Here is a 20,997-nt window from a genome sequence, read left to right as displayed (position 1 = left end):
GAACACTGAATTTTATAAACTCGCTGGCATCAACTCTATTATTCTAATGAAATTCATAAACATAAACAAGCATACAAGTCAAATATAAACAGTTGGATATGAGTGTAGTCATCTAGCTTGCTTATTTATTAACCGTGCTTAAACCAAACAAATAAGAAGAAGAAATACAACTCAAATCATATCAAATGCTTAATTTGCTATATATCCTAAAAAATATTTCAGAACAGGCATTAAATAAAATTTCTCAGGTGGCATCACATATGTCCAGGGGCGGACCCAGGGGTTGCCAGGGTAGCCCGAACAACCTCTCAAATTGTGAGGAACATTGATCAAATGATATTATTTTAATAATTTTATATATATATTTTGTGATTTTTAGGTAGAATCCTATATTTCAGATAAATTCTTATAGAAAAAAATTTTATACAACAAAATTGTCTACTTAGTATTAATTTTTTCTAATTTTTTTAATTAATACAAGTGTCACCTTTAATATTGTGCAACCCCTAAAAAAATTTATAAGAATTTTTTGTGCAACCCCTGAATTTTTGTCATAGGTCCGCCCCTGCATATGTCCACGTTAACTAGCTAACTGAAGTATGGTTTTATAAGAAAACACCACTCTTCACCTATCCAGACTTTTCTCAGCATAAAACTACGAAAATGATCTTCAAGTTGATGCCAAATAATTTCATCAATGAAATAAAATTCATTTTCCAATACCATGAAATGGCAATATCAGATATCTACGGACCAGTTATTGCCAAGTTCAAACAACTACAATTCAGAATACATTACAGTACCTTTGCAATGTTAAGCCAGAGCCAACTATCTGGTTCCTTTAGGCTCTCTCCGACTCTCGATCACGACCTTGTTCCGCGTTTCAAAATCAACCTTCTCCATATCAGCAACTGTTCCTAGGTAGCCGTAAAAGATCCTTTTTCTTTCTCCAGTCCTCTCATCCACCTTCACGAGGTTTGGATTTTTATCATCCTCCTCCTTCCCTAAAGTCAATGGCTGTAGACGGGACCAAGCCTTGCGACCACGGTTTTCCTTCTCAAAGTATTCAGCAAGATTGATGGCATCATTCAGGCCTGACTGATCACTCGCAAACTTGGCCAGTGTAATACCTAGATGACCTTCTCTACCATACATGGACTTGCACTTGCCACTTCCAAATCCAAGGTCTGAAAGCACATGAATAAGAGTAAAATGAAATATTTCGACTTAAGTTCACTCATTTGAACTTTCAAATGCATGGTGAAATATCTTTTTTCCAGGGTTGTTATGTTTTTGTAATATCTTTGGAATCATGATATAGATTCCCCAAAGTCAGAAAAAAGCATATTCTAACATCACCAGCAGACATACTCGGATGAAACACGCTCGACAAAATATCTCAGCCAACAAAATAAGACCGGTCAAAAAGTTTTGCTCTCAAAGTGGCTGCTGTAAGAACACTTCCATTGTACAAGTGAAAACAGATAGCAAAGAGGGTCATTTAAATGGATCAATCAATAAAAACAAATAAATGAGACATCAAGAACCTACTGTAATTGGCTGGCATGAAACAGTAACACAACATGAAACCCACCAGGTAAAAAAACATAGCTCTGACAAAGATGAAGGGTAACAAAATTTATCTGTAATGCCATGTACAATGAGCACAATCAAATGACAAACATATAGCAATCCAAACTTCGAACTTCAAGGTGATCAGAAAGCGAATCATTTAATACAAAAACGCAACTGAGAAAAGGAAAAAGACAAGTTTGTGGATCAAAACAAACAAGTTTAAAGTAAAGTAATGAAAGAAATAGATTACTACCCATAAAGACCATGTCAGAATATGACTGCATCTGTGTGCTAGAAAAGGATCCTCATCACTACTTAAAATTAATAAACATCAACTACTTTATCCGTGGGTGACACTTTCAGCTACTTATATGGTTCATATTTGTTCAAATTCCTTTTCACCTTTTTAATTCATCATCATTTATCTTTATATTTAATTTAAGGCCATTAAAATTTCAACCATAGATTAACTTCAATGTGAATTAGTCACATCTGAATAAACAGGTGGACATATCCACTACTGTGGAGCGATCTTTACCCCTGTACAACAGTTACATCAAGTGGAGCCAGAAGGGCTGTTTTAGAGAGAAGAGAAGGCGGCTCTAGCAAGGTGCCAGTGATTTTAAAAATCTAGAATGATTGATCTAACAGGCAAAAATCAACATTTTAGCGAATTCTTATCAAGTGAGATACATATTCCCACCAAAGGGCTAATGAGCCACATGAAATGAAATAAAACAGTGTAAAATTATATGATTATCGAATAGTTATCTCAAATATGATATCTTACTACTAATAGTAGCTCAGTAACTAGACCATTAATGAGGTCTTCTGTGCTTACATAAAATCTAATTGCTGACCATATCCCTTTTATGCATAGTGGCCTAGCCAAATGCCCAATCTTCCCCTGGAAGGGATCACTCCATTCCATATATAGTTGTTGACCAAGTTACTTGAGCATGTGTGCGAGCAGTGACCGATTCAAAAATATTTTTGAGGGTGGACACACATGCTTTAATAACACAATTTCGTATGGGTGGCTACAAATAAAATTTCAGGGAGGGCACAATCAATAAAATAAGTAACTAACCGAAGAAAATTCGGATTTCAGGGTAGGCACGTGTCCACCCTAGACTAAGGGTCGATTGCCACTGTGTGTGTGTGTCAAATACGAGTATGTCAATTTTTTATATTTATTTGGAGGGCAATATATCTCTGATGTCTGATTATGTGTCAGGCAAGGGAGTCAGACATGAGTATATCAAGAGAAATAGAGTCAGAGCAACATAGGTCGTTACACAATTATTAGCAACAAAAAGAAATACAATATCCTCCCTGCCACACAAAAAAAACTTCTGAATGACATCAATGCAGCATGCTACTCGAATACACTCCAAAAATTCAATCAATAATAATTTGAGAATGGTAATTCAGAGAAATACACAGCTTCATGAAGAATCCATGAGCATTAAGTATTTTAAAAATCATGTACTGCGTGATCTCCTACATTTTCGTTTAGTAAAATAAATGGATGTCAACTGCAGCAGTCTGAGGAATCTTAAAAATTAGAAAAGCTAAACATTGTCCATAATGGAAAACCGGGCATTGTCTACAGCTCATCTTCTCTAAGCATTTTCTCCAGAAAAGAAAGAGGTATGTTGCCAATATCAAAATTTTCTGCCACTTAGCATCATCCTATTCTTTATTTCCAATAAGTTAACTAATAATAACAACAACAATAATAACAATATCACAAACTTAAAACCATCATTTTAACTGAAAACTGAAAACTGGCATAACCTGACTAACAACACAAACCTGTAGCTTAACTACTTATGCTCTAGTTGGAAATTGATTATAATTAGCAGTACTTGCAACGGGAAACTACAACCAATATTAGGAAAATGCAAGCATCAACCACAAAAAAGCTAAATTAGAGTCAACATAATCTAGATGGTATCAAGAGAACAAGTAATTTTGGATATATGGAATCCAATATAAGCACAGAAAATCTACGGCTCTTCCGGAAATTGTTATCAAGGGCTCAGACATAAGTAAAGCAGCATCTAAAGATTTTCAAAAAAAGTAGATCTCATCAACTCTCATCACCTTAGCACTAGCCAAACCGGAACACCAATAACAAAACATGTGGTTTTCTTAACCAGAAACATTGCAGTAACCTCAATGAAATTACATACCGATTGCAAATTTGAGTGGATAGTGAGTGGGTCTGAATATACTCTATTTCAAGAGAAAATTAACCTATCGGACATAACTGAATGCTGACTCCCTGGTATTATACTTACCACAACAACAATTAGAAGAGTTAAAAAAGTAAATGTGAGAGCAAAAATTACTAAGATGGGCAAAAAGAATTTCAATAATGATAAAATATCAGTACAGTGAAGAGTGCAACTTTTGTTAACCAAAAAGGTGATATTCAGAATCAGTGTTTTAATACTAGTGACTAAAATTTAAACCATAAACAGAAAAATGGCAGAAAGGTTAACATGGGGCGAAGAGAAAATTAAAAAATATAACAAGTAAATAAGATGTTTTTGTAGGACCATTGATATTCAGGAACAAGTCTGTGGGACACAAAACTTAGAGCTCAAGACAAAAAGGTGCTTAAGAAACAAATCATTGATATTTTCATGCGAAAATATTGGAACTGAAATGAGATTTTATGCATCTCGACTCAAAACATGTATTTTACCATCAAAGATGTCTGTATGATAAATGTCTGAACTCAATGAAATACAAAAGATAATTATTTACTAGTCCATTAATACAACAGAAGCATGCATAAACAAACATAGCATCGTTTTTTTTTTGTTGAAATTAGTCATAATGCCATTAACCGAAATTAGCTTCTGTTACAACTTGACCAGCAATACAAGATGGATAGTCATATTGAAAGGACATGGTCGAAGCTGTAGTGGAAGCATACTGAGCGAGACAATGAGCCACATCGTTGGCAGAATGGCAAAGGGAACGGATACTAAAGTCAGGGTGCGTGTCCAAGATATTCTGGGCCTCTGCTAAAGCATGGAGGCAAACATAGCATCATTTTTATATAAAGCCCAAACGTCAGGCATGGAGGCAAGCACAACTGAGGAGTCTATCATGTTAATCTCCTTTGCTTACCATTCCATCTTGACACCAAAATGTAGGAAGTGAAGCTAGTTTCTTCAAACCAGATGATTTCACCAGGTTATAGGTTTCAACAGGTGTGAGGCTCAAGGAAATTTTATCAAGCTAGTACATTGATCTGGATATTAATCGGGACCAGCTTGAGGACCATCTTCCTAATTTAATCAAACCGTGTTTTTTGAAATGGATTGCAATTAAACCAATTAGAGGACTACCTGCTCAAACTGCCAAGTCCAGTCCAACTTTAATAATATTGGGTAAAGCATATAAATCATATAGCAACAATAGCCAAAGCTTTGATGGAAATCGACCAAAGCATCAGACAAATAATACTAGCTTGGTTTCTCTAAGAACATATATTAATGCACAGGTAAAACTTGGATCCATTTTAATAGATCAAGCAAAACTTGTCCCATCACCAGTCTACGTCAGATAAACATGGTTCAGATCCCATCATGCTAGATCCATAGAAATTAACATTAAGCATACTGGTTAGAGACTGTAAGCATCAACAGAAGAGGGAGAAAATGTAAAGGAATTAAAAGAAAGAGTGTGCACTAAACAAATTTAAGAACTTTAGAAGTGAAACTGAAGTTCAGGATTGGCTACATTGACCATTCAAGCAAGGCACAACGAAGAATACGTGCAAGCATAATCAGAAATATTATCCACAACTGAGGATAACAAAAGTTCACGTCACACTTATTATCAAAAGGATTGAATGAAGGGGAAAATTAAAGAATCAGTACACACAAATTGCTGTCTCAATTTTCACCTAATAAGCGCATACAAAATTGAGGAATTAGCATGCACAAAATTTGTCACAAGGTTCAGAAAATTTTCTAGTGTTACCCCCCCCCACACCACAAAACACAGGAAAAAAATAAATAAATCTCCAACATATATATTGCATACTTGCTCCTTTGCTGGATAGATGGCTTCATGAGATGGAAAGAGTTCTCAAAATGGTGCACCCATAAGTTTATCAAGGCCAACAGAGATTGCACAGTCGTGCTAAACAAAATGGAATTTGACTAAACTAACAAGTGCATTTGATGACAAATTATAACTGGTCTACGCAGTATGAAAACATAATTTAAAACTTATAAGGAAAGAGAAGGGAACTAAATAGATAACAAGGATTAACTAAACAAATCACTAGCCACCGTGTTGATCATCAACAACAATGAAGTATAATGAACAATTGGGGCACATTATACCTCTTAGTTTGCTATCCATTGCTTTGTTTCCCATACCTTCCACGCGCCCATCTTTCCCCTTTCCTGTTATAGTATTATGTACTATCACCATAGGAGGCCACATAATCAAATCCTCTTGGTTTGAGGCTGCTTCATCTGCAGGTAAGAACTGATAGGCCTTTGAATTATCAGGAGGCTTTGAGTGGTTCCATCCCATTAGTACACATAGAGCCTTGTGTAAGCCTAAGTGATCCACACGCAAGTCAGGATTATCTGAGTAGTACGTGTGCATTATCAGACCATGCATATCAGAGAAGTCTTTAGAGAACCTGTAATTTTTCATATCAAGTGCATTGAAGAATAAAATTCAGGTCTTCCTTTGAGATATCACTAGAATCAGCCGACATGATTGAACAAGGGAAATGGAGAAAAAAAATATTCAACAGTTTAAGAATAAGTTGAACAAATAAAAGAAGTATCGCGCATGGCATAGGGCCAACATATTCTACCGTCACCCAAGTAGACCACAAACATCAAATAAAAACTTGCACAAAAGGCAAATTTTTTTTATAAGAATTGAAGGCCTCGTTAAAAACCCCCTTCGTAATTAATGGAGCTTGGAGAAAGCTCCTTAATCATTGGAAGTAGGAAAAGAGAGCCTTAGGATTTTATTCAACAACATAAAATACATAGGAAACAACCAGGACCACACCCCCCATCAAACAATAAACAACATAAAGCGCTCAAAACCCAAAGCAAACCAAAACTATACAGAAACCTACTCAAAACCGACACAGCAGTACCCTAGATCAGAGGGTGAGTCCTGATTCCCAAACTAGCAATACTATTACAAAGGATCAACCACAACAAAACCCATCGAAAAAGCACAAAACATTACAAGAAGCCTGTTACACTTAATCGATCCCCTGCTTAGCTAAACTGTCGGCCTCCAAATTACAGCTCCTAGGAATCCATCTAAGAACGACCCCCTTAGCAGTAATAAGAGCTTCAATATCCTCCACCAGATCACTGAAAAAGGAAAGGGCAGGTTGTAGCTTTAAAATCCAATCCACTGCACATTTGCAGTCGCTCTCAATAATAAGTCTTCCCTTCTTAGCCCAATTTGAAGAATAGAAAAAACCCAATCCTTCCTAAATAGCTTTCAGTTCAGTCAAAATAGGCAAACCAGGCCCTACTGCAGAAGAGAAAGAAGCTAAAGAGCCGCTGAAAGAGTCTCTCAAGACACCACCAATACCCCCTTGCATCCCATCGCCAGTCACTGCTCCATCAACATTGAGTTTAAACATATCAGCTGGAGGAGGAGACCAACCAATAACCTTCTTAGGACCAGAAGTAATGAGAAAAGAATCTGCCCTCGTAGGATCCCCTACTAAAAGGTCTGTCTGAATCCGAACCAAAGGATGTTTAGCTAAGAACCATTTCGCCAATCTAAATCTAATGATAAAATACAGAACTGAACTGTCACATTTTCCATTTTCAAAAACAACCAGATTTCTTGCCTTCCAGATTGACCAGAAAATAACAGCTGGAATGAACCTCCAAATAATAGAATTATGCCTAAGATTGGACCATGAGCAGAGAATAGAGGAAGGATCTTGATGCAGAGCAGTAGAAATATCCCATAACCTTAGAAATTTACTCCACAATCCCGAAGCAACAGAACACGTTAAGAACAGGTGAGCTATAGTTTCATCCTGGGAATTACATAATGGACACAGTACTTCCGTTAGAGGGATCCCTCTTTTCTTCAATTTCACTCTAACTGCTAGTTTCTGATGGCAAATCTGCCATAAGAAGGTTTGAACTCTAGGCGGAGCCAAACCATCCCAAACCCACTTCTTCCACTCAAAACTCTCTTCAGAACTATCATATAACGACAGTCTACAAGCTTTGACCGAGAACATGCCATCCCCTTACCCGACCACCCCAAGAAATCATCGACAGAACATGACAGCTTAATCTTGTCAATCAACAATATTAGATCGATCCACTGGTCCAATTCCCAATCACACAAATTCCTTCTAAGCTGGATGTTCCAAACCCAAACATTATCTTCATACCCACCAAACTCAGAGACCTTTCCCCATTTATTTGTAGACAAAGCAAAAATTCTGGGAAATTGATGATTTAAAGGCAAACTAGTGATCCAAACATCAGTCCAGAAAGCAATCGACTGACCATTTCCCACTTGGATCTTTGAATTGTCTCTTAAACAGTCACCGATCTGATCATTCTTCGAAAAGTTACTTAGGATGCCTTTCCAAATCCAAGAATCAAAAGGAGAAGCCGCATCTGAAATAGAAAGGGACAGGACATCAACATTGTTTTTGCAGCAGATCAACTCCTTCCACAAGCTTCTTTTTTCATTTGCAAATTTCCAAATCCATTTCCCAAGTAGGACTCTATTTATCACCCTTAAATCAAGGATTCCCAAGCCACCCTCTTCAATAGGTTGACAAACCGACTTCCAACTCACCCAATGAATTCGTTTCTTATCAAGGTCTTCACCCCAAAGGAAGTTAGCCATCAAAGAATTCAACTTCTTAGTCACTTTGAGAGGAATCTTGAAAATAGATAAAAAAAAGATCGGCAAGGATGAAAGCACATATTTAACTAGAACAAGTCTACCCGCCAACGACAATGATTTTGCTTTCCAACTTGCTAGTCTTTTATTAAAATTTGGAAAACAGGATCCCACATACTCTCTGAATTCTTCCTAGTGCCAGTCGATAGACCAAGATAAGACATAGGAAAGGACCCCACTCCACAGCTCGCTTTCATAGCCCATTCTTTAACCAGGTCAACATTCATATTAACTTCAAATAACGAACTCTTAGACAAATTTAAATGTATCCCAGACATGACCCCAAAAATCCTCAATACTCTTCTAATATTTAAAATCTGCATTGGAGAATCTCTGCAGAAAAGGATTAAATCATCTGCGAACTGTAAATGTGTCAAATGAAATGAGTTACCAACCCTACCAATGTTGAACCCTTGAAAAAGACCTAAATCAGCAGCCTTAATCAACATAAGATGTAACAGTTCCCCCACTAGATTGAACAGGAGAGGTGAAAGACTGCACCCTTGTCTCAACCCTTTACTAATGTGGAATTCGTCAGTAGGACAGCCATTAACTAACACCGAGATAGAAGCTGAAGAAACACAACGTTTAATCCATGAGATCCATTTTTCCCCAAAACCCATAACCTTCAATATTCTGAATAGGATAGGCCACTCAACCGAATCATATGCCCTACTAAAATCAGCTTTGAAAACAACTCCTTTTCTCCCTAGTTTTCTCCAATAGTCAATGCCTTCATTTTCCAGAAGCGCACAATCAATCAGTTGTCTACCCAGAATAAAAGCGAATTGTGAAGGGCTTACCAAGCTATTAACAACAGAGACAAGCCTTTTCGATAGCACCTTAGAAATGATCTTATAAAGGCTGCCAACAAGACTAATAGGCCTGAAATCTTCAATTCCCTCTGGATTCGCTTTCTTAGGGATTAGAGTAATAAAGGAATGATTCACTTCGCTAAACCATTGGAAATAAGGATATCGTCATTACCCAAAAAGATATTGTAATCGGGTTTGGAGAAGAGAAGGGGAGATAAAAGGGATTGCTTTTAGATGAAAATGCACCTCAATTTTTTTTTGATAAAAAGGAAGGCCTCATTAAAACCCCCCTTTATATCCGTCAAGCAACAAAGACTTAACGAATATTGGAAGGAGGAAAAGAGTGCTTTAGAAATTTTATTACAAAAGAACCAAGTACACTAAGAACACACTATCACCAATTACCCTTGGCAGCACTCAACACTGTGCAAAGATGCACTACAATTATGACTATGTTATTACCCTACACAAAACTACCTCCTAAATAACTCAGCCAGGAACAAACTTAAACAATGAACAAAGCTGTCAACTAATCCCAAGAAAACAGAACAACAACATAAATAAATGCACCTCACAATTAAGCACAACTACAGAATAAGGAAGGTTCAAAAGCCGTAGATTTAACACAATCACAATAACAGGCATCTGATTGTACACAGATTTTAAAGAAATATATTGCTACAACAGGATGTCAGATCATGGCATCAGCACAGACAATAGACTAGACCAAAAAATGTTGAATCAAGATTCAAGACCATGAAAAGTATTGCATGAAAAGAAGATAAGAAAATAAAGCATATGAGATTAGTACTCAGTTCTTAAGATATGAACCAGATATACCCTCTTTATATGCCAAAACTTTTGCACTCCAATTTGTGATAAGAGAACAATAATCAGGTTTCCACTTCTAGTGCCATAAGGAATACGAACAGAAAGATGATTCAAACTTTAGAGAATGCCATCAAACACAAAAGAAAGCCCTGCATGATCTATGCATGCCAGCATGTGGACATCATACTTAGCGGATAAAACAAATAACAAATTTTTTTTTTGATAGGAATGGAAGGCCTCATTAAAAACCCCCTTAATCAGCAGAATGAGGAAAAGAGCGCCTTAAAAATTTTATTGATAATAAAAGTTTACATAAGATTTAAACACTACACCAAATTACATCACATAAAACTTAACAACTACTTTCAACTAGACCTCCTCGCTGGATCAGAAAATCCAGTGATAGAACCTTACAGTCAACCTATCCCTTTCTTAACTAAGCTATCAGCCTCCCCATTGCTTGCCCTTGGAATCCACCTCATTGAATGAACCATATCATTTGAAAGAGACAAAATCTGATTAACTAAAGGCGAGTAGAAAGCAGGAGCCAAAGCCGGTGATTGAATCCATTCCACTACCGACTTGCAATCACTCTCAACAATCAATCTCCCAACAGATACCCAAAGTGATGCCAGAAAAATTTCAATGCCTCTTTTAATAGCCTTTAATTCAGCTAGAGGAGGAGTACCTTGGCCAACCTTCTCTGAAAAAGTCAAAAATGTGCGACACTCCCAATCTCTCAAAATACCTCCAATACCTCCACCCGAGCCATCAAGCCTAGCAGCTCCATCAACATTCATCTTAAGAAAATCAACAGGGGGTGGAATCCAACGCAAGATATGACAAACTTTGGCTTTGGATAAAGAAAACCCATCTGCTAGGGATGGATTACCAATCAGCAAATCCTCTTGAATATGAACCATAGGAAACTTGGCTAAAAACCATTTTGAAAGTCTGAATCTAATTGTAAAGAACAAAGACATGCTGTCAAGATTAGATCCTTCAAACACCATAGCATTCTAGCTTTCCAGATTGACCAGAAGATAACACCCGGAATAAACTTCCAGATCGTCGAATTACCCCTCAACTCACCCCAGGAACTAAGCAAAGCAGGAGGGTCTTGAGGAAAAACAAGCGAAATATCCCAAAAACTAGCTATATTATTCCACAATTTCCACACAACAAAACAAGAAATAAATAAATGTTGAACTGTTTCCTCATGATTCTTGCAAAAAGGACACTGAATATCTTCCCCTAAAGAAAGACCTTTCTTAACCAACTCGGCCTTAACTGCCAATTTCTGATGTGCGAGTTGCCAAAGGAAAGCTTCCACTCTAGGTGGAGCAAAACCCATCCAGACTCCTTTTAGCCACAAATCATTACTCCCATCCACAGAACCAAGAGATTTTCTGCAGGATTTAACCGAAAACAAGTCATCTCAACTAGCAGACCAAAAAAGGGGGTCTTCCACCAGCTCTGACAGTTTGAAATCCTTAAGTTTTGTCATCAAAGCCAACCACTGGTCCAATTCCCAATCACTCAGATTCCTTCTAGTTTGAACATTCCACTCCCAACCACTCGATCCATAGCTGCCAAACTCAACAACCTCCCCCCCTTTATTAATGGAAAGCACATAGATTCTAGGGAAAATTATTTTTAGAGGAACCTCATCTGCTCATACATCATTCCAAAAAGAAATTGATTTCCCATTACCTATTTGCAGCTTCGAATTCGATCTAAGAAAGTTCCCTACCGAATCATTCTTAGAAAAATTATTTGCAATGCCTCTCAAGATCCATGAAGATTGCGGAGAAGTAACCTTTCCAATAGACATAGTGTTCCAACAGACCTTTTGCTTGCTACACAACACAGATTTCCAAAGAGAATTTTTATCATTGGCAAATTTCCACACCCACTTGCCTAGTAAAGCCCGGTTAGTAAGATTCAAATCAATGACACCTAGTCCACTACACTTCAAAGGCCTGCAGACCGTATTCCAATTTACCCAGTGAATCCTCCGCTTATCCCCTTATCACCCCAAAGAAAGTTAACCATTAAAGAATTAAGCTTCTTTCCAATATTGCACGGCATTTTAAAAAGGGATAGAAAGAAGATAGGCAAAGAAGTTAGCACCGACTTCAAAAGAACTGTCCTACCGGCCAAAGACAGACAGGACGCTTACCACCCAGCAAGTTTGGAACTGAAATTCTTAAAGACTGGATCCCATAGAGCCTCTGTGTTTTTCTTAGCACCCAAGGGAAGTCCCAAGTATTATGTTAGAAAAGAACCGACTGAACAACCCACTTGTTTGCCCAATCCGATAAAACTCTATCTTCCAAATTGATTCCAAACAGCTTACTCTTTGCTAGATTGAGGTGAAAACCTGTCATAATGCTAAAAATCCTCAACACCCTTTTTACATTCTTGATCTGATTAATATAGGCTTGGCAAAAAATTATTAAATCATCGGCGAATTGTAGATGGGACAACCTAGAAGAATTTTCAGAATTCCCCATAATGAAACCATGGAATAAACCCCTCTCAATTGCTTTAAAAAGCATCAAGTGTAGCATCTCGCCTATAATGTTAAACAAAAGTGGAGAAAGACTACATCCTTCTCTTAGACCTTTGTTCATTGAAAATTCCTCAGAAGGGGACCCATTAACAAGTATTGAAATAAAGCTGTAGACAAACATTGAGTAATCCACGAGGACCATCTATTTCCAAATCCCATCTCTTTCATTGCTCTAAATAAAATAGGCCATTCCAAAGTCTCGTAAGCTCTACGAAAGTCAACTTTAAAAACTACCCCTTGCAACCCTTGTTTACTCCAATAATCAATACCTTCGTTCGCAATGAAGGCGCAATCCAATAACTGTCTCCCCGGAATAAAAGCAAATTGGGATTGGCTGATGATATCCCCAACACGGCCACTCAACCTCTTAGATAATACTTTTGAGAGGATCTTGTATAAGCTACCTACAAGGCTTATAGGTCTGAAATCCTCCACACTTTCCGGATTAATCTTCTTCGGAATGAGTGTAATAAACGCGTGATTAACTCCGTGAACCCATTTTCTACCCAAATAAAAATCCTGAAAAAATTTCAATACATGCTCCTTTAAAACCGGCCAACATTTCTTGAAAAAACCCATGGTGAAGCCATCCGGGCCTGGTGCTTTAGAACTATCCGAAGAAGCTATCGCTTGCCATAATTCTTGTTCTGAGAAAATCTCCTCAAGTTTTGAAGATTGGAACCCTGATAGCTTAGCAAAATCCAGGGATAAATCCTCTACACCCAGTGTTAACTTAGAGCTATAGGATTCCTTAAAATAGGCCGCAATATGAAACTTAATAGATTGCGGATCTGCGACTACAGAACCATTGATCTTCAAACTAGTAATTTCATTTCTTCTACTCCTGTTTAGAGCAATTAAATGAAAAAATCTAGTGTTTCATCCCCATCTTTAATCCATCTCGCCCTTGATTTCTGGAACCAAATGCTTTCTTCAATCCTATAAAACTTCCAGAGATTCGATCTGAACTGCAATAATTGCCCCCAGTCCTGTTGGGAGAGATCCTCAGTTTGAGCCTTAAATTCAAGATCATTAACCTTCAATTCCAAACCTGCAATAGACTCAGAAATTCCATTGAACCTTCTGCCTGACCAACTTCTGATCGATTTTTTAGCTCCTTGTAGAATGCTAAAAATGCCCCTACTCTTTCTACTCCCCCTCGAAACATCCAAGGATGATTTAACCATATCCTCGAAACCTTCTTCCTCAAGAAGATAATTAAAAAATCTGAATGGTTTGGGACCCCAATCAACAGATTTTTCCTCCAAAGAAACGGGATTATGATCAGATAAAGACCTCGGTAACATGCTTTGCACAACATTAGGAAAACTGATCAGAAAATTCCCAGAAATTAAGAACCTATCCAATCTGACCCAAGTAGAGGCTTCTCTATTATTACACCAAGTAAACCTTCCCCCAACCATAGGTAGATCGATTAAGTTAGTTTGATTCAGGAAATTTCTAAGAATATCTATAGAAAACCAGTTCTGGGACATTCCTATCTTCTCTGCCGGATCTAGATACACATTAAAATCTCCCCCAATGCAAACTGATACGGTTTGAGCAGCGACAAAATTCAGCAACTCCCTGAAAAAAATCCTCCTTTTCAGAATCAATGCTTGGACCATAGTCATTAATAATCACACATTTATCACAGGAATTCTTAAATTTTCCAAATATAGCTATGAATTTGCTACTTAAATGACTATTTGTAACTTCAAATTCCTTATCATTCCACAACAACATTAATCCTCCTGCAAACCCCATTGCTGAACGACAATCCAACCATTAAGAATACTTCCACCTATCCTTCTCCTAATAGCCTGAGAACATTTTTCAAGCTTTGTTTCTTGAATGAGAAGAATGCATGGTTATAATTCTTGACCATATTAGCTACGGCTCTTGATTTTTCCTTTTTACGAATACCCCTAATGTTCCAAGAAATAATCTTAATATGTACCATGGATATATATATGAAACCGAAACCTCAAAGCAAAGCAGCCAAAAGATCCTTACTCCCCCGATCCACCCCTTCCCTACATTCAGCCAAACCCTTTTCCAGATTAATTATTTTATCCAAAAAGGCCTTCTTCCCCTCTTTGAATAAGATCCCTAGCAATTTACTGACTTCCCATGTAGCCAATGCCTATTCTAAAAATAAGGAGAAATTTGAAGAATACACAATAGGGATACTAGCCACATCCAGTGCTTCCCTAATCAAAATCCTTTTCTTTCTTCTAATACCATTCCTTGCTTCTTATCCAGGCTGAACACCTTTTACACCATCACCAGCGCCCGGGGACGCTGTAACCGGTCTACCTCCGAATTCTGACTAGAACCACCTTCATCCTGGATCCCATTTGGACTTCTCTCCGAGATATTAGTAATAGGTAGATTACTCGAGATAGAAATAATTCTAGACATGTTGTGATCAGACGACTCCGGTGGTTGCAATGTCCCATTTTCTCTGCTTGGATTAAACCACACCTTTCTTTCTCTAGATCTTCTATACACTCTAGATATAGACCCTCTATTCCATCTTCCCAAATGCAGACTTCTATACAGGTGATTGAAAGGACTCCAGCTATTAAAGCCAATAGCATGAGTCTCCTTAGAACATCCTCTCCCCTGGTTTCTGCCCATGTGAAGCGACTTTTCTACCCTAACCTCCTCTATAACTTCTTCACTACTAGCTTCTTTGTTCAGGATTGTCCCTCCATCAATCAAAACCTCATTGGACTTATTAGCGAAATCCTGACGATGACCCCACCAGGAATAGGAGTTGGGAGTAAATAAGAAGGATCATTAACCGATTTATGCCCATTAAACTCAGCCAAACCAGTTTACTGCGGATCCACCAAAGCCTCCAGCCTGGATTCATTCACTTTACCAAACCCCAAATTAATTAGATTAACAGTAGGCCCAGAAGGAGAAAATGGGGTGGGCTCACTCGAATCCACAGATTGGGCTGCCACACTTTCATCTAAAAAAATCATCCCTTAATTCAAGACCTCGATAATCCCCTTTAAAATTCAAAATCCCATCTGATGATTCTGACATCTTAGCACCACTAGTTTAACCTTGTAATTCCTGCGACAATAAATGCTCTTCCCCTTTGCCGCCTGCCATAGATGTACAGTTATCCCCTACCAACCACCTGTCATCTGTGTCCATAGAATCCTCAGCTATCAAGTCCTGATTACCAACTCCGACTGAATGCCTATCTTCTTCATCCTCTGCTAGAGCGTCGTTACTGTGCACACCATTGCCGGCCACCATAGATTTTTTTGCTGCAATGCTTTCCTGTTTGATACTAACCGATCTCAAATTAATTTTAACCTTAAAAGAACGCCCATACGAACCCATATTAACAAATTCCTGTATGTCGAACGGGCTGGCCACCTTCAGTAGAGCCCTTGCCACCGCCATATCCTCCCTTTTGATCGTCGACTCATGAATGCAGACCAACTTCCCCCATTTTGAAAGTAACTTTTCCAAAAAAGATACGTTCCAACATAATAAGGGAATTCCAACCAATTCAACTGAACAAAATGCCAACGGAACACCTTCTTCGCTCATGAGCGGGTCAAGCCAGTCAAACCAAAAAAACAGATCCTCCCCTCTGCTCGACCTTGCCTTCTCTAATTCTTCCACTGAATCAAAAGTTAAGATACAAGAGTTCCAAGTATAACCCCATTTAGCTCCCTTGACTATGATTCCATCGCTAGCCATCCCCTTCACCACTAACTCCAAATCAAAGTGGGATTTAATAATTCCAGTCAATGATCTTTTAACCCAATCATACTCGTCTAATGGGATATGCATCTCCCACACATTCCTAAGCCCTTTTTCCTTTCCTGGACGACCCTCCTTAATCTCTTTACTCGCCTGAACTTCCCTATGCTCATCATAAGAGACTAGCGCATCCTTATATGATCTCTCATCCCTCAATTTACTGACCGACTCTGATCCAAGTCTTCTTCTCGATGTCATTCCCTTTTTCAACTTATCTTCTTCCCTTCTGACATCACTGTTAGCAGCTTGCCTGAACTTCTGCTTCTGGTTCTTAGCTACTCCAACTGAGACTTTCTTACCATCTATCAAATACCATTCACATTTGCTATCGCCTTCATCAGCCCATCTTCCTTCGCAAACTGAACGAAAGCAAACATATGGTTTCTATAGTTCTTGTTGGAGCTACTCGGAATGTAAACTCGAATAACGCGACCTTGCTGTTGAAAAATTTCCTTTACTGTTCTCCAAGTTACCCTCTTACTTAGATAGTTGACAAACGCCATCCATTCCTCACCGGAAGACTGACCGCCTACGGCACACCCATCAAATTGTTTCATACAAGGTAATGCAAAAAAAAAAACAGAGTTAAAGACTAATTAGTAATTACATTAACTTACACTAGCAGCCTTCAACTTCATTCTTACTAATAATTTAACTTATCAACCACCAAAAGAATGGCAATTAAAAATTACCACAATCAGGCCAACCCAGCTATCTAATGCAGATAAGAACGAAGTTACAAACCAGAACGTATTAGTACAAAGCAGAATAAAATATTGGCCATATGCTACTAACAACTAAGCCAAAAAGACTGACATCTACCACGAATATCCAGCTCAAAGCCTCCAATAATCAAAGGTAATAATAACATGTTGCCATAAAAGAGAAGGTAGTTATAAAATGCATAAGGGTAAAATGTAGCAGCAACCTAAATAATTGTATGTAAGATACTTGAAAAGGGATATCAACTATGGACATGCTTACTACTCAACAACAGTGACAGGTGAAAATGCAAATGATCAGACTCATTCAAACTGATGTCAATCCATAAATTAAATTATACTATTTTATTAATAAAAATGAAGCATAATCTAATTTAAAATCCATCAGTAAAACAACATAGCCAAATATGAACACGTAAACGTAGAGGACACACAGATGAACAGATAATCATCTAATTATTGATGAATCCCTATTGAAGCTCTATTACATTGCCATCAAGAGAAAAAAGAGGGGCTATAATACAAAATCTAAAAAAGCAATATTATCTCTGTGTTTGCCAAGAAATGGATAAAATAGCAGACCTTAACCCAAAACCTAGAAATGTCAGATAGTTGAGCTTGCCAAGAAAACCATTAATAAAGGGAAGACAACTTTGCATCAGCATTGTCGTACCTCAACCGAATTTCACAATTGTTGTACAAACTGCCAAAACCCCATCTATTTATTGAGAACTTAATCTTATTATTGAAACTCAACAGCTAATACTATTAGTAATAGTCTATGCTATAACACATCTATCGGATTCCCAAAAAGCATTTTATCAAGACAAGGACATAATCCAAAAGAGTAGCGCTTAAGTAAAAGCACCTACAATAACATCAAACACTGACACCTACAACATCTCAGTGCCATGTGCCCAAGTAAAAGCATTACAAGCCAACTGAACACAATTCAAGATATCTGTACCCTTAAGTCAATATCACCTATAAAATACAGCATTGTAGCTTTAACCATTAATAGCAGCATAACAAATAATATAATCTAACTATTTGCGACACGACACATTATGTAAGAACTAAAACACCTAGATAGTAAAGCGCTGTTCTGATTTTAAATCATAATACGGAAATCGAACAATACAAAACAGAATCAGAAAAGTTAATTACAATTCAGAATCAAACCTAAATTTAGCATTAAACTTGCCGCAAGCCAAGCATTGAAGCCGCCCTTGTTTCCCATCCTCCAAGTAATTCTTTTTCTGTGCCGCATTATCAAATACTGCCTTCACAAAGTGCAAAAACGCCTTTTTTATAGCGCTTTCCAAATGCTTATTATTAAACCCCAAATTACTGTTTTGAAGACCCCCGCCAACTCTCATATACTTGGCCGACCTCATTTCTTCATTCGGGCTACTCGTTCCTGCTAGGAAGTCTGGCCCTCCAGACCCCAAAGTGTAGACTTTTGCATTGGCATGCCCGAACCTTTGCACCGCAGGTTCCTCCTTTTTCTCCTCTCTAAGATCTTTTCCTTCTTCGCCGTACTTTCTCTTTAACGGGCCAGACCCATCGCCGGGAGAATTCCAATAATCACGATTATTGCGGAAGCCCATCATTGGGCTACCGAAGTCGCGAGGTCCAAGTATGGGTCGGGTAGGAAAGTCCTGATAATCGGGTGGGAGTGCAAAGTAGGAGCGTACGCTGCCATCGTAAAGGACAATTGTCCTACGCTCCAGCATGTGGAACCCGTACGACGGTGGAGGTGGAGGGCCAAGGGCGGCAGGATCGGGGAAGGGGAAAGGAAGATGAGGCTGATTTAGGTCGGACTGTAACTTCTTTTTAGCGGCGGAGCTTGGAGATGAGCCAGTCTTGGTGGAAGGGCTGGGCTTGGTAGAGGATTTAGGGTCTGCGGTTGTGGAGGAAGGGTTTTTATTCGCGGAGGTGGAGGAAGGGTGTCTATTGGCGGTGGTGGTGGATGATTCCCAACGGGATCTGCGGTGGTTATTGGACGACAAAGACGGTTGTTTTCGCAGATTCGGACCGTCCATCAGAATTTAGTTGGATTTTAAGGTTTTGGATGCATTTAGGGAAACAGGGGATGGATCTTTATAGGGTTGTAAAGTTGACTCCATGGTTATTTGAACCAAACCGGTCGATCGGATTGGTTGAATCGTAAACCGATTCAAAAAAAAAGTTTGGTTATGTTCGGTGGTTCTTCTGTTTTTAGTCTGTTTGAAGTTAATCATCCATTCAAAAAAAAAAGTGTTCTGATCACTTTATTTTAGGTTTTTTTATGACAAGATAGTAAAATGGTTAAATTTTAATTAAATTTTCGATAGAATATTAATTTACCTTAAATTTCACATAAAACATTAATATAATCCTTAAATTTAATATATAAAATATTAAATTAACCCTTAAACCCAAATAAAATTCACATCGTTGGATTCCGTTCATCATCATTGTTGATCATTATTGGTTGTCATCGTCGATTGATATCCTAACAATTATTGAATTTTAAAATTTTTAATTTACTTTTTCAACCTTCCAAACAGGAATATGATATCAATTTTACCAAAAAAATATAAAAAAATGGAAATTGAATTAATTTCTTTCGGCATAAAATTAATCTAATAAGAAGGTTAGATGATTAAGATGATGAATGATCTAAGAATATCAAAATAGCATGAACATCTTTCCAGACTTTACTGACATGCTATATATATTAGGATTATCAAGATGATTAATGATCAAATTCAAAGTGCTGCTGCAGTTCAAGACATCTCATACATAACCATAGTCGTTCGATTTCCGAGTTCTGGTTCTGAAGTTTAGTTAAAGTATAACATTTTCTATAATTTGATTTTAGTGGGGTTGAGTCACAATATAAGTGTTATTTATAATAAGAAAGTATTTTTATAGTGTTATGATTTCGTCGGTATTTATTGTTTTTTTATACCTTATTATTTATGGTGCTTGAATTTGGGTATTCAAGAATAACAATAATTCTTTTACCATATAATACACATGATTCGTACAATCATATACAAATCTAAAAAAAATATTGTAATATTGTGTAAACTAGAATTTAACTACTTAAACCTTGACCTATTACGAAATATAAAAAAATAACCAACCAAAACAGTTGTAATTATTAGTTAATAATTAAATACATGTTATATTTAAAAATATAGTTAAACTAAGATTTAAAATAAACATAAATTTAATACTTTCATATTTTTAGTTAATAATATTTATTTTGTATTATGACCTTAATTTTTTTTATATTTCGTACTAAGGGCTCGAGTTGTTCTATTGTTAATTTTATTTTTATTTTTTTGATAAGTTAAATAAGAAATGTTGTGAAACTTTTGCCAAACATAGTTATTGGCATCTTCAATTAATTATAAGATTAAACATATTAAATTAGTTTAAAATTATGACTAATATGATAGAATGTGTAATTAATGAAAATTAAATTATAATTATATTAATTTTATTAACTTTCACATCGACACTTTTATTAAATGTTAGATGTAAATGATTTGATTAAATGCATTTAAATAAATAAGTGATCTAATTGATAAAATTTTAAAAATAATGATCAAATAAAAAAGATAAATAGTTATATGGTCAATGATATAGTTTACTCAAAATACTATCACACGCGAACCGACGAACTCCATAGTATTAGATTCGGCTGGTCTTATTCCATAGACGTACACGAAGC

The 20,997-nt window shown here is 37.1% G+C and overlaps 1 protein-coding gene across 1 annotated transcript; it reads right to left on the bottom strand.

Annotated features, from left to right (window-relative positions):
- Window positions 1-689: 689 nt before the first annotated feature.
- LOC120151201 lies at window positions 690-19,353 on the bottom strand. Its single transcript, XM_039163727.1, has 3 exons — window positions 18,453-19,353; window positions 5,949-6,256; window positions 690-1,187 (listed from the first exon to the last, which is right to left on the bottom strand). Exons 1-3 carry the CDS (start codon window positions 19,313-19,315, stop codon window positions 829-831), a joined length of 1,530 nt encoding a protein of 509 aa, XP_039019658.1. The 5' UTR covers window positions 19,316-19,353; the 3' UTR covers window positions 690-828.
- Window positions 19,354-20,997: the final 1,644 nt, after the last annotated feature.

This window comes from Hibiscus syriacus, unplaced genomic scaffold (assembly GCF_006381635.1).
Source record: "Hibiscus syriacus cultivar Baekdansim isolate YM2019G1 unplaced genomic scaffold, ASM638163v2 tig00111028_pilon, whole genome shotgun sequence".
Taxonomy (NCBI): domain Eukaryota; kingdom Viridiplantae; phylum Streptophyta; class Magnoliopsida; order Malvales; family Malvaceae; genus Hibiscus; species Hibiscus syriacus.
The sequence above is the reverse complement of the archived record's forward strand: the minus strand, read 5'-3'. Positions and strand labels throughout refer to the sequence as shown.